This window comes from Hydra vulgaris, chromosome 06, assembly GCF_038396675.1.
Source record: "Hydra vulgaris chromosome 06, alternate assembly HydraT2T_AEP".
In the NCBI taxonomy this organism is placed as follows: Eukaryota; Metazoa; Cnidaria; class Hydrozoa; order Anthoathecata; family Hydridae; genus Hydra; species Hydra vulgaris.
In genome coordinates this window covers 35,427,471-35,442,832 of record NC_088925.1, presented here as the reverse complement: position 1 = coordinate 35,442,832, position 15,362 = coordinate 35,427,471, and the positions used below count along the sequence as shown (strand labels likewise).

General features: G+C 30.0%; 1 protein-coding gene across 2 annotated transcripts in view; it reads right to left on the bottom strand.

Moving 5' to 3' along the window:
- Positions 1 to 15,076, bottom strand: part of LOC100197829 (uncharacterized) — a 35,259-nt gene extending 20,183 nt beyond the window's left edge. For both annotated transcript variants that reach the window (XM_065799971.1, XM_065799972.1), the window contains exon 1: positions 14,742 to 15,076. In XM_065799971.1, coding sequence (XP_065656043.1) covers positions 14,742 to 14,847 — 106 coding nt within the window. In that variant the 5' untranslated portion in view covers positions 14,848 to 15,076. The remainder of the gene's footprint in view (positions 1 to 14,741) is intronic.
- Between the last annotated feature and the right edge of the window lie 286 nt (positions 15,077 to 15,362).

The window sequence follows — 15,362 nt, the reverse complement described above, 5'->3', positions numbered from 1 at the left end:
GACATTATATAAGACTTTACAAGTTTTATTGAATGTAAGCAAAATTAAACAAATCATAAACTCTTTATTATATTATTTTAAATGTTGCGCTAATACTTTTAGGTATCTATAACTGGGATCAGAGTTAATTGTATGATTAACGGGCAAGAGAAGAATACTTTTCGCTAGCCAGTTACTACCGAGGAGATAAATAACCAAACTGATAAAATTATCTGTTTAGTAAATGCTCCTTTTCTAATCAGTGGTTGTGGCGATTATTCATTATCCTAAAACATTTTTTTCCAATTTCAAGCCTTAATATATTAATAGGCCTTAGGTATCACATAACTTTCTTTGCATTTTTAGACTCAATACCTTTGATAATTTCAAATCCTAAAAGAAAAATTGTGTGCATAACTTCGCCGCTAGAATTAATTCCGATTAAAAATTGACAAAAGTGATTGATTTTGTACTTTTGAACTATGATAATTAGCCAACCGCACAGTGTCACGCAACTTTTTTATATTTTTTGGAGAGAGCTTTTGGGTTACGTCTGATATTAACTACAAAAGCTATGTGCAACTTTTTGCCTTGCCAAAAAAATGGGTTCAAAGGTGGCAAAAACTAAATTTCTAAAAATTTTTAAAAAAATCTCAAAAATTTAAGCCCAGATTCCGAGTGAACGAAACATTTTTGAAAATTTTTTTTTTCCCCAACAGGTTTTCTCTATATTCTGATCAATATATAAAAAATTCAAGCAATTTGGAGGAGGTCACTTCCACAGTTTCAGGAATTTGCCTGATTCTTAGAAAAAACGGCTCTTAATAAAGGAATCAGACGAAGCGAATTTTTGTAAAAACTTTGTTTTATGTAGCATAAGTAACTGTTATAGTAGCATTTCACAAAACGATTTTTTTTAGTATTCAGTATTAAACTTTTTATTAAAGTTTTCAGTTTAAACTTTTTAAATATTTTATAAAAATTGTTTTATTTTAAAAATAAAAAAAATTCTAATTAAATTACTTGGATGTTATCAAACTTTCTTTTTTGATTGAATGGAAATCTGTGCGCAAGAGAATTATTTTAAAATAATAACACTAACTTGTAATTTGAATGTTAGTTATTTGTGTTTTCATTTAAAAAAGCCTTGGTTTTATTTAAAATTATTGTTCTAAAAGGAATACAAAATCATTAATTTTCAAGCATTATTTGTTGTTGTTTTTTTGTATATATAAAACTCATTCATGAGCATGACTCATGAGTACATGACTTTTATATATAAAACTCAGTCATGAGCATTATTTGTTTTTTTTGTATATATAAAACTCAGTCAGAACCATTTCTAAGATTAAAATTTAAACAAAGAAAAAAATTAGTTCCCTGCAAATTTGCATTTTTAGTTTCGAATCGAATCTTGAATCAAAGCAACCCAAAAATAGACACTTAAACTTCAAAAAAAATTTATTTTCATTAGTTATTATTTCTACTTTTCTTGCCCTTGTTAAAGTTTGCACCGGAAACTCCTTTTACCATTTTTTAGAAATGTATATAAACTTAGCAAAAATTAAAAAAAAATTAAATTCACAAGTACATTTTTGAATCATTTTCTCATTCGGTCAACTCTGTTACAAAAGTTTTGTCCTTATGCTCTTAAAACGCAGTCATAGTACAATTAACATAAAATATATCGCTAAGGGTATTCCCAAATTGAACTGATTCGCATGGTCCTTAAAAAGATAATAATTTTGATAGCCTATTCCATGAGTTATCCAGTCAAAATGACTGCTCATCTTTCTTAATTTTCCACACTGGTTATAGGGATTATGAAAATTAAGAAAATCTGAAATTTGGAACCTCCAACTTCTTACGGTTCTTGAGATATTCAGGATTCAATTTTCTTATTTATGCTGACTTTTTTTGCAAAATGTTTTTTCACTTTAAATAGCAATATTTTATGAACAAAATGAGGTATCATCCTGAAATTGTGTACATAGGCAGTCTTTCACATGGCAGATACAAATTTCAAATTGAAAACTTTTTTAGAGCAGCTTAATTATATGTAAATTGAATAAATAAAGGCAGGGAGAGTTGCACCCCCTTCCCCTCCTCACACGTTGAACGTACCCCAGGCACAAAAAAAAATAGAAATAAAGTATAAATTAATTATTGCCCTCAAAAACAGTATAACAATACTTTTTCCAACATAAAATTAAGCAATAAATTCTATGCCAACTCAGCATTTATATTTATTTCTAAATACAGCCATTTAAGCTTTACTTAAAAGGCTGTATTTAGAAAAGTTGAAAAATGCAGTATCATATTTTTTAAAAATAGTGATGTTTGATAACTATATTGTAAGTTATAACTTATATATAAGTTATAACTATATTGTAAGTTATAAATTAAAAAAAATTATCAAGGTGACATCACCATTTCAATGGTTAAAATACCCCAAAATATATGCCTTTATTATTCAATTTATATGTAATTAAGGTGGTTTAAAAAAATCTTAAATTTTAAATTTGTATCCGTCATATGGAAGATTGTCCATGTACAAAATTTCAGGATGATACCTCATTTTGTTCATAAAATTTAAAGAGTCAGCATAAATAAAAAAATTGAATCCTGAATATCTCAAGAACCATAAGGAGTTGGAAGTTCCATATTTCAGATTTTTTTAACTTTTATAAACCTTATAACATATAAAATTAAATATGAACATTACCCAACTGTTGAATTTTTAACTTTTTGAATGATGAACATTACCTAAAAATTTTGTTTCTAAAAATTATTTAACACCGATGATTAACTTGTTCATAAACCATCATTTTGAATTAAGATAGTTCAGGGTTTATGGCAGTTTTGAAAATCCATTTTCCCTGACTTTTCTCTGATAATTCCTTGATTTTCCTATATTTTTAAGTATTTTTTCCCTGAGTTCCTACTGTGGAAAGTATATATTTTTCCCTGTTTGTTTTGAAGGATATATTACTTTCACAACTGAATCCTTGTTTCCAAAACATATAGTTACTACAGTAATCCATTTATTGAAACATATAGCTACTATATATTACAAATGTTTTAAAACCATTGTAGTAAGCAACTTTCAATATTAAAAAAGATTCAAAAACTGGATACTGCAACATAACTTCAATCTAAATATTAAAATAAAAAGTATTCCCCGAGTTTTCCCTGATTTTAAAGATTTTCAAGAAAAATTCCCTGACTTTTCCAGGTATTCCCTAATTTTCTAAATTTTAAAAACTTTTCCCTGGTTTTCCAGGTATTCCCTGAGTGCCATGAACCCTATAGTTGATGCAAGAGAAAAAAATCTTACAGATAATTTATAAGATAAATATAAAGTATATTGTCTTTGTTTCCTGCCCCATGTGGTTTTTACATAAAATATGTTGTCTTTATAAGGATGCTTCTAGACTTCTTCATAAAACAATGAATCTTATTAAAAATCGGACAGACAAGATACACCAGATTGATTTTCAAAATCTTTAAGAAAACTCTTATTGCTATCTTCAAAAAAAACTTTTGCTACTATATTAAAGAATGATAAAAAAGATAAGGGATAAAGTTTTTAAGCGAATTTTGCACATAAGACCTTTAAGAAAAGCAAATACTGAAGTCAAACCAAAAAAGAAAGCAAAAGCAATTATGCCAATTAAATTCAACACCGATAGTTGGAGTGATTTTAAAAAAACTATATACAGTATATAAAGCTTTTTCTATAAACAGCTCATTTTTCTGTTAATTGGGGTCTAAATAATACTAAAACTGAGATTTATCAACAAAAATCTACCCCTAGTTGGCCTAGTTTATCTCTCAACTCAACTGTTTTCAAAATTTATATTAATTTGATTACTAGTTGTTGACAATTACTATCTCATAATAACAAATACAGGATTCCAGGTTAGATCTAACCAACGTTTAGCAATACATAAACGTTTAAGAGCCCAAAGAGTCCATAAACTACATCATGCAATTTTTGACACCCTCCCTTCCCCCTCTTGCAAGGCATTGCAAGGAAGAGGGGGGAGAGTTAACAAAATTGTTGCATAATATGAGGGGGGGGGGCAACATATAAAGTCAAACCGCAGAACGTGCATTGCACATAAACTGTTATAGGTGCAGGCTGCTAATCATATACTAATTTTGTATAACTGCAATATAACTGCAATTCTATTGAAACTTAATATTTGCAATTGTTAATGGCTGATACAATATCAGACTTGGTCAGGAAAGCATGCAATTGCACGCCATTACATTTTGTTTTGACAATTTGACTACAGTTTTTAACCCTGAACACTGTTTTAATGAGATGGTCAATTTATCATATCGCAAAAATTAATGAAAAATCAAAAATAATAAGTCAAAAATAATAACAGTTAAAACTTATATATTTTAAACTATTGTAAACTCTGTTTATTTATTAGAGGTTTTTTGTTTTGTCTTGAAATATATTTTCAAAATTTATAAATACACTAAAAAAATTTACTATAAGACTTAACTATAAAAAAAATTTATTTAAAAAAATAAAAAGATTCTTAACGAAAGAAAGAATAAAAAAACTAAAATTAAAAATAAAAATATAATTCAACTAAACTGTTTTGTCAATATAAAAAGGTAATATAAAATATTAATATGAAACAACCTTGCTATGTTGTTTTATTGCAGTTTTTGAAGTTAAAAACATAAAACGCATTTAAAATATATTTATCGTCAGTATGAACATCAGTATAAGTTTATTTAAACTATTTTTTAATTACATTTAAAATAATATATTTGGAATCTTTTATTTTTGTTAATGTTTATATAACATTAAGGGAAACCCTTAAAATAAAAGAACAACTTACTTCTAATGATTGTTTAATAAATATTCACACTTAATTTAAATTATAGTGTTTTTCTACTAATTTAAAAGCAGTAATTTCCAAGTAAATACACGCTAGCAAATAATTACTCATTAAAAAACATTAATATTTTATATAAAATATAATTAGCAGAGTTTTGTTAGGGTAGAGCAGGGCATATAGGGAGATAAATAGGGCATATAGTTGCAGATAAACTAATCATAATTAACACTCCCTTTTTTTTTAATTTTTCAAAGTTCATTGATATAAGAAAACAAAAAAACAAAAAAATATTTTCTAAAAATAAGCTGCAACAACCAAAGTAACAAAAATCTAAACTAGCAAAATTTTCATATTTTGCAAGTGGGTGGGGCAAAAAGAGACATTTAAAAAGCAGCAGTTGAAAGTAAAGCTTTAAAAATAATAAAAAATGCAGGCTATTATTTAAACATGTTCAGATATTAAACTCTCAAAAAAGCAACATACCAGGGCTCAAATTAAGTGATCTTGAATTACAAAATCTTATTATGATAATCACTAAATAGCTGTTGTTCAATAAAAAATATATATACTGATCTTGAATTATGATATAAAACCTCATTATAAAACTGTATTATTTATAAACTTTGGCATATATATATATAATTCTGACATATATAAAATTCGCCGAATGGTCACACACGAGCAGTGAACGCCTGAGGGAAGAAATGAAGTACATTAGAATAGAGGAGAATTATTTTTCAAACAAAGCATATTTTGACAGTTGTCAAGACAAAAATAAAGATTAATAGAGGAATATTTGAAATATAAATAAGACAGACAATGCACCTAAACAGTACTAAGAATAATAATAAAAAAAATAAAAATAAAAATAAATTGTTATATAAATAATAATATGAACTAAGATAAACAAAAAATATATCACCAAACAAAAAATAAATAAAACAAAAAATACATTGAAAAATAAAAAATATGCATACAACAATGAAAGGCCTCAGAATGGAAAAAAAACATTAATGCCAATGTGTGAACATAATTTGTGTAGTGATTAAGTAATAAACATCTCCTCAGAGTCGCGTCTATTATTACTGGCGTTTCGATGAGGATCAGCACTTATAACTAGTTTATCCCGTCAGACAAACGTCATCGCCACTTATGCTTTACCCCGCGACTTACGCCTATTCCATACTATTCCATACAAATGCAGGCTATTATTTAAACATGTTCAGATATTAAACTCTCAAAAAAGCAACATACCAGGGCTCAAATTAAGTGATCTTGAATTACAAAATCTTATTATGATAATCACTAAATAGCTGTTAATAAAAAATACATATACTGATCTTGAATTATGATATAAAATCTCATTATAAAACTGCATTATTACTATTACTTTTATTATTATTTCTATTAAAAACTATGATTTAAACTACAATATTTAAATTTATTTTATAAATCATCAGATAAAAACTAGAAAAAAAACAACATACAACGCAATGTAATATTAAAAACAATGGGAAATCTTTACAGTCTAAAGGAATTCTTTGGTGATCAAATATTTTAAATAGAAATTGTGAAATTGTGAAATAAGATATAAAATACTTTTGTATCTTATTTAAATCTTGTTTAATACTTTATAAATTAAATGCGACTAACTCTTTAGTGGATATGTATATAAAATTAAAGACAAAGGAGTTTAAAATTATTTAAAACCTAATTTAAACTTTTTATAGTTATTTTAAAACAAAACAAAAAACTCTAATAAATAGAGTTTTCAATAATTTAAAATATGTAAGTTTTAACTGTTATTATTTTTGATTTTTCATTAATTTTTGCATTATGATAAATTGACCGTTTCATTAAAACAGTGTTCAGGTTTTTAAACTGAGAATTTGATGACCAGAAATATTTCCAGATATTGCAATTAACCATCACTTAATTCGAGTCTTGCATACCTATATAAACTAAATACCCATACACCCACACACCATAAAAAAGAAATAACAACAAAAGTAAAAAAAACTTTTTGTGTTACATTATAAAATACTCTTACACAAACGAACTTATAAAAATATTCTTAAAACTATGTAGGGCAAAACTGGTATATATTATTAAATGAGAATAAAAATTGACAAGATTAAAAAAATTACATTTACTTTACTTTTTTTTCACGTTACATTTACTTTTCATTTATTTTCACATAAAATCTTGAACAAAAAATGTTCAAAATTAAAAAAACTTTGAAATTGCAGAATATGCCTGATTTTCTTAGTGAGATTGATCAAATAGTTTATAAAATCTGCTGAAATAAATAATTTTGTTTAAAACTGTATTGATGACAAAATCCAAAATATTTAACCTAATAGAAGTCATGATTTAAGATTATTTTATTTATTTAATGTGTCTTGAGTAAAATTTATTATATATTAGCAATCGCCTGTTACTATTAAATCTATTGATAATGTTTGTATTCGTTTCTATTTACTTATATATTTATATCAATTTATCTATTATTTTATTATTAACTATCTTTTTTTTACTAACTGTCTTTTTTTTACTAACAATCTGCTTCATGTCCTGCTGCCTTGTAGGATACGCCTTTTTAGGCAAAGGCTAGGAGATGCCAACTCCGATTTAAAACACCCCCTGCCTTGGGGCTCTTGGTTGAGTAAAGGCTAGAGATGGTGTCTCGATAAAAATACTCATCTTGGGCAGATGTTAAATGCACCCAGCTACTGTCTTGTAGAAGGCCTCCTAGGCAAAGACTTAAGGGGTAAACAGATTCTATCTGTTGACCAGCCTCGCACCCCTTCTTCATCTATTAGGCTGGCGCAGATGTATTTTTAATACATTGTTTCCAGTTTAGGATGTTGAATGCTGGATCTTCTTGACTCAATGCATGGGTTTGCTTGTGTCACTGTTTTTATGACTAGGCAACTCATTCTATTATCTCCTTATGAGGGTACAGCTCTAAAACTCAGTTTTATGGTTCTGAGGCCGGCTGGTAGTCAGGTTTCCCGAACTCTGTGGTAGCTCTCAGAGAGGCTGATTCCATCAACAGCTGAAAAATATCAAAGTATTAACAGTGCCATGTTGCGCATGGATAATGTCCCTGTTTGTACTTTTGGTGTGCATTGCGGAGGCCACATTTGGAGCCCTTTGTTACGGCTTAGGGTTTATTAGTAGTAATGAGGCAATTGCTTGGGCTATTAAACGGTGTTCTGAGTACTATCTATGCTTTGAGTCAAGTTCTTCAATCTAATTTAAAAATGAATAAAGTACCAAAAACTATAAAACACAAAAAACCATCATCATCACCAAGTTCTCTAAACCTATCATTCACTAATATTCGTGGTCTTCGAAGTAACTTTTCTTCTGTTGAGTCTTATCTCTTGCAAAGTTCACCAGACCTACTTGCTCTTTGTGAGACTAATTTGAGTTCGGCTGTCTCATCTTGTGATCTTAGTGTTGATGGTTATCTTCCTCTGATTCGTAAAGACTCCAATAGCCACATGCTTGGCCTGGGCATTTACATTCGTAAGAATTCACCTGTTTGTCGTGAAACTAGGTTTGAATCCACAGACTATTCTTTCATGTGCTTTCGTTTAGCACCACTTCACGCTATTGCCTTTCTCTTTGTTCTATATCGATCTCCTTCATCTCAAGACTGTACACTTTTTGATGTTATTTCTGATCATATTGACCAAGCCCTCTCTCTTTATCCATCAGCTAATATAGTTGTTGTCGGTGACTTTAATGCTCACCACTCTGAATGGCTTGGCTCTAGTGTCAGTGACTCTGCAGGCATTAAAGCCCACAACTTTTGCCTTTCTCAATCCCTAACTCAAATAGTCAACTTTCCAACTCGCTTTCCTGACAACCCTAATCATTTACCTTCTCTACTCGACTTATGTCTTGTTTCTGATCCTAGTCAGTGCTCAGTTTCTCCACATTCACCCTTAGGTGCTTCTGATCACAGTTTGATCTCTTTAAAACTAATATCTCATTCTTCTTCATCACCTGAATACCCCTACTATCGAACCTCTTACAACTACAGTAAAGCTGACTGGGATTCTTTCCGTGATTTTCTTCGTGATAGCCCTTGGGTAGAAATCTTTCAACTTCCTGTCGACAAATGTGCTTCTTATATAACTTCGTGGATTCAGGCTGGCATGGAATCTTTTATTCCCTCTCGACGATTCCAGGTCAAGCCTCACTCTCCTCCATGGTTTTCCTCACACTGTGCTGCTGCGATTGCCAATCGAAACCGTTACTTCCATATTTATCAGCAAAACAATTCTCCAGAAAACAGACGTCTTTTCATTACTGCTAGAAACAACTGTAAAAAGGTTTTGTCTAACGCCAAAACCCGCTATTCTCAGGTCATGAAATCTCGTATCTCATCTCAAAAATTAGGCTCTCGTGACTTCTGGAGAATCTTTAATAATATAAATAATAAGGGCAAATCTATAATTCCACCTCTCTTGTATGGTTCAGACTTTGTCACCTCACCTAAAGACAAAGCCGAACTGTTTGCTAAAAACTTTTCATCAATATCATCTCTTGATTCCACTAATTGCGTTCTACCTGATATTGCCAACAAACAGGTTGATTCATTGCTTGACATTCATATCACTTCAGCATCTGTATCTAAAGTGATTTCCTGTCTAGACTCTTCTACAGCTTGTGGCCCAGACAACATACCTGTTATTGTCTTGCAGAAGTGTTCTCCAGAGCTGTCGTCTATACTCTCAAAACTATTCAACAAGTGCTTATCAGAGTCTTGTTTTCCAGCCTGCTGGAAAGCCGCATCTGTTATCCCTATCTTCAAAAATTCTGGGGAGCGATCTGATTCGTCTAACTACCGTCCCATAAGTCTTCTTCCTATCATAAGCAAGGTTTTTGAATCTTTAATTAACAAACACTTAATTTCTCATCTTGAATCTAAAAACTTACTTTCTGACCATCAATATGGATTTCGATCTTCTCGTTCTACAGCTGATTTGCTAACAGTAATAACTGACAGGTTTTATCGTGCATTAGATGAAGGTGGAGAGGTTAAGGCCATCGCTCTTGACATTTCAAAAGCGTTCGATAAAGTTTGGCATGCTGGTCTTCTCCATAAGCTTTCTTCTTATGGTGTATCCGGCAACATCTTTAAGATCATTGAATCCTTCCTTTCCAATCGTAGCATAAAAGTTGTCCTCGATGGACAACACTCTTCTTCTTATTCTGTAACTTCAGGGGTTCCTCAAGGTTCTATCCTTGGCCCTATACTCTTTTTAATTTATATTAACGATCTTCCAGATATTCTCACATCTAAGGTGGCATTGTTTGCTGATGATACTACCATTTATTCTTGTCGTGATAAGAAACCAACACCCTCTGATTGCCTGGAGGGGGCATTTGAGCTTGAAAAGGATCTCACTTCTGCTTCAGCATGGGGCTCACAGTGGCTGGTGAACTTTAATTCAGATAAAACTCAATTTTTTTCAGCCAATCGTTATCGCAATAATTTAGATCTTCCTATATTTATGAACGGTGATGTACTCGATGAGTCACCTACTCTTCATCTTCTAGGATTAACTCTTACTTCCAATCTTTCTTGGAAACCATATATCAAATCGGTTGCAAAATTAGCATCTGCTAAGGTTGCATCTCTTTATCGAGCTCGCCACTTTCTTACTCTGGATTCTATTCTCTACCTCTATAAATCTCAAATCCGGCCTTGTATGGAATACTGTTGCCATATCTGGGGCGGATCTTCTAATGATGCCCTTTCTCTTTTAGACAAGGTGCAAAAACGCATTGTAAACATAGTTGGACCTGCTCTTGCAGCCAACCTTCAACCATTATCACATCGTCGTAATGTTGCTTCTCTTTCTCTTTTCTACAAATACTATAATGGGCACTGCTCGAAAGAGCTAGCGTCTCTTGTGCCATCTACTAAAATTCATTCTCGTGTTACTCGTCATTCAATTAAGTGTCATCCTTTTTCTGTGACTGTTCCTAAGTGCTCCAAAAACGCTTATTCGTCTAGTTTTTTTCCTCGAACATCAGCTCTTTGGAATTCGCTTCCTTCATCTTGCTTTCCTGATTCATATAATTTGCAATCTTTTAAATCGTCCGTCAATCGTTATCTTGCTCTACAATCTTCATCTTTTCTCTTACAGTAACTTCCAACTTTAATTAGTGGCTGCTTGCAGCCTTGTTGGAAGCAAAGATGTTTTAAAAAAAAAAAAAAAAAAAAAAAATATCTTTTTTTTTATTATTAACTATCTTTTATTTATTATTTTAAAAATGTAAAATAATAAATAAAAGATGGTTAACTTTTTTTAAACAAAACTTATATATTTGCCATCAAGATCATATATTTTTTTGACCAATTAGTAGAAATTACCTGTTTTAATAAGTCCAGCTCACTTATAAAACCATTCCTATTTCAACTGATTGCCTTTGACAAGGCAACTTAAAATGTTCATTACACTTAAAACATTCATTGGTTATAAAATTATCTATTTTCCTTTAAAATTTCCTACTACTGTTTAGTGTTTGTATGATAAAGTCATGAAAAGCACAAAATTTTTTTTTTTTTTAAAACGTCTTTACTTCCAACAAGGCTGCAAGCAGCCACTAATTAAAGTGGGAAGTTACTGAAAGAAAAAAGATAAAGATTGTAGAGCAAGATAACAATTGACGGACGACTTGATGAGTAACACGAGAATGAAGTTTAGTAGATGGCACAAGAGACGCTAGCTCTTTAGAGAAGTGCCCATTATAGTATTTGTAGAAAAGAGAAAGAGAAGCAACATTATGACGATGTGATAATGGTTGGAGGTTGGCTGCTAGAGCAGGTCCAACTATGTTTACAATGCGTTTTTGCACCTTGTCTAAAAGAGAAAGGGCGTCGTTAGAAGATTCACCCCAGATATGGCAAGGGTATTCCATACAAGGCCGGATTTGAGGTTTATAGAAATAGAGAAAAGAATCCGAAGAAAGTGACAAGCTTGATAAAGAGATGCAACCTTAGCAGATGCTAATTTTGCAACTGATTTGATATATGGTTTCCAAGAAAGATTGGAAGTAAGAGTTTATCCTAGAAGATGAAGAGTAGATGACTCATCGAGTACATCACTGTTCATAAATATAAGATCTAAATTATTGCGATAACGATTGGCTGAAAAAAATTGAGTTTTATCTGTATTGAAGTTCACCAGCCACTGTGAGCCCCATGCAGTAGCAGAAGTGAGATCCTTTTCAAGCTCAAATGCCCCTTCCAAGCAATCAGAGAGTGTTGGTTTCTTATCACGACAAGAATAAATGGTAGTATCATCAGCAAACAATGCCACCCTAGATGAGAGAATATCTGGAAGATCGTTGATATAAATTAAAAAGAGTATAGGGCCAAGGATAGAACTTTGAGGAAACCCTGAAGTTACAGAATAAGAAGAAGAGTGCTGTCCATCGAGGACAACTTTTATGCTACGATTGGAAAGGAAGGATTCAATAATCTTAAAGATTTTGCCAGATACACCATAAGAAGAAAGCTTATGAAGAAAACCAGCATGCCAAACTTTGTCAAAAGCTTTTGAAATGTCAAGAGCGATGGCCTTAACCTTTCCACCTTTATCTAATGCACAATAGAACCTATAAAAAAACCTATCAGTTATTACTGTTAGCAAATCAACTGTAGAATGAGAATATCGAAATCCATATTGATGGTCGGAAAGTAAGTTATTAGATTCAAGATGAGAAATTAAGTGTTTGTTAATTAAAGATTCAAAAACATTAATTAATTTCAATTAAGTTTGTTAACTAAATTGTTAATTAATTAATTTAATTAAGTTTGTTAATTAAAGATTCAAAAATGATGAATCGCAAATTGTTTGTCATGACTATTTTTACTACTGTTTCATTTGATTGATGTTTCAAAGGACTAAACTGATAAAGAACATGTCTCAGTCCTTTAGTAAAACTTATTAACTTTGGAACTATTATATTTCTTTTTATTGTATTTTCAACTTATTTGTATTCAACTCGTACAATAAACTAAATCATTAACTCAAGGTTTTTTAAAACCTCACTTTTTAACTGATGAACTATCCCAACTTTTAGTGAGATTTATGGGTAAATCTCTGATTCTATTAGCAGAGACTATTTTGTAACCATTAAACTGATCAAAGGAAAACTTCTTTATAACTTCATCCTTTAGAGTAACTTTAATATTAATTTTTTTAAATGACAGATTACTTTCCAGAGTTGGGTCATTTAATAGTTTACCAATACTGGCTATCAATTTTTTACTAACTAAAATTTCTCCATCAAGAGTTGCTATTAGGTGTTGTAGAAAAAGTTAATTTTTATAGAATGCAATAACTAGCCATTTCAACTTGATTTCTAAATCTAATTTCTAGCCAATGCACTGCTTCACCAGACTAACATCATGATTAACATTAGTAGACTAATCATCTATTGCTTTTTTAAGTTGTTCTATTTGACATATTATTTTTATCAACTCTACTTTAAAAAACATACACAAAATTTTTCTTTCTTTTTGTTCGTTTGTTTGTTATTCACCTCTTCAAGGCCGAGAAGGCCACTACAGATGAGGAGGCTACTTAATAGTGGTTATAACCCTCTCTCAACTCTATAAACTCCAAAACACGAACCTTGAGGAACAAGGCCACTGCGCAGAGAAACAAGTTGAGCGTGGTACTACCAGGAACGTGGTGGGGATCGAACTCGGAACCTCTCGCTTATGAAGCGAGCACTTTACCACTACACCACTACCGCAAATAACACAACATAACATAATAAAATAACATCTATGATAAAATTTTAATTTTTTGCAAACCTATAGCATAGATGTTATTTTATTGAAATGATAATTTTTCACAAATAATCATTAAATAAAACTTATTAGTTAAATAGTTCAAAATGATTGGGTATAAACAAACTCTAGTGTTTAAAAAATATTTACATGAAATACAGATATCTGTGGTCTAATTTGATTTCCTTTTTTTTGAAACTTAAAAAAAAAATTTTAGCTGGGTAATTTTGCCTTTAAACATTAATTGCCTTCCAATATTACCAAAAAATATTTTCTTTCTAATTAGGTCAACCAGGGTATCAAAAGAAGCATAATTAAATAAAAAATTTAAAAATGATTTTTGTTTTTTAAAAAAAATTAAGATTTTATTGAACAAAAACTACAAGGAGCATTTATTAAAATGGGTTTCCTGAAAAGAAACAAAATATTTTTTTTAGAATCCGTATTTAAATACGCTTCTTTTGATACCCAGGTTGACCTAATTAGAAAAAAGAAACTTTTGATAATATTAGTGGCCAATTAACTATTCCATAACTTTTTTCAAAATTATTACTTTTTACAAACTTTATATACTATTTCCCATAAATAAATTTATCTTTAAACAATTTCAAAATGAAAAAGGAAAATTGACACACCCTAGTGGGCTAAGCCAATTAAGAAAAATTACCCATTAATATGCAATTTAAAACACACAGCCTAACATAAACAAAATATATATATATGACAAATTATTTAGTACGTCTTTTTATATAACTTTTAACGCAAAACTCTGGTATATGGAAATCATGTACAATTATTAAAAACTTAAAATATAAAAATATAAATGAAAAACTTAAAATTTAAAATATATAAAAATACAAATATTTTAAAATAATTTAAAATCGTTCTAGTCATTTAACTTTAATTTGAAAAACTCATTACTATATTCATTAATGTATTTATAAACTGATACAGAGATACAGTGCACCCTATGGTATTGTAGAATAAGAAAGCAGATCAAACGCTAAAATCTATAAATTAAATTTAAATTGCATTATTAATTTAACTTTATCTATTTTTAAAGAACTTACATTCCTGCGAAGGTAATGTATTTTCAACTGTAGGAGTCACATGCTTTAAAGCAGTTGAATCAAACTGGCCAAGTTCCGAAACAACAAGTTTTACTTCTTCTGCCATAGTTTTAAAAGAATTGCTGTATACTTAATAAAAAAGAATCAAACAAATCTATGCGTAAGTTTTAACACTGGTGAAGCGAATTAATTTAAAGGTTGTCAGAATATCTTTGTTTAACAAACATGCGCAATAATTGTTAAGGAGGAACTCAATATTACATTTTTGATTTATAAACAAATTTTATCATAAAAATAATTAGCATGTTTAAAATTAATAATAGCATAAATTTAATGCTTCAAATATAATTTATACATAAAAAAAAAAAACTTTTAAATAGTTTTCAAAACGCAAAACTATTTTAAACTATCAACCCTTACTTTGAAATATTAACACCTTTGTCAAAAAGAACTTATTTGGAAATGCAAATGACAGCATTTTACTTATTTTAGATTTTCGTAATTTCATAAATGTACAGACGACGGATTATTCAAGACTAGTTTCAGTCGTTATTTCAGTTGTTCCGTCTACTATTTTCATAAATAATATCTTTTTATCGGCGATTCTTGAACTAAAAAGTT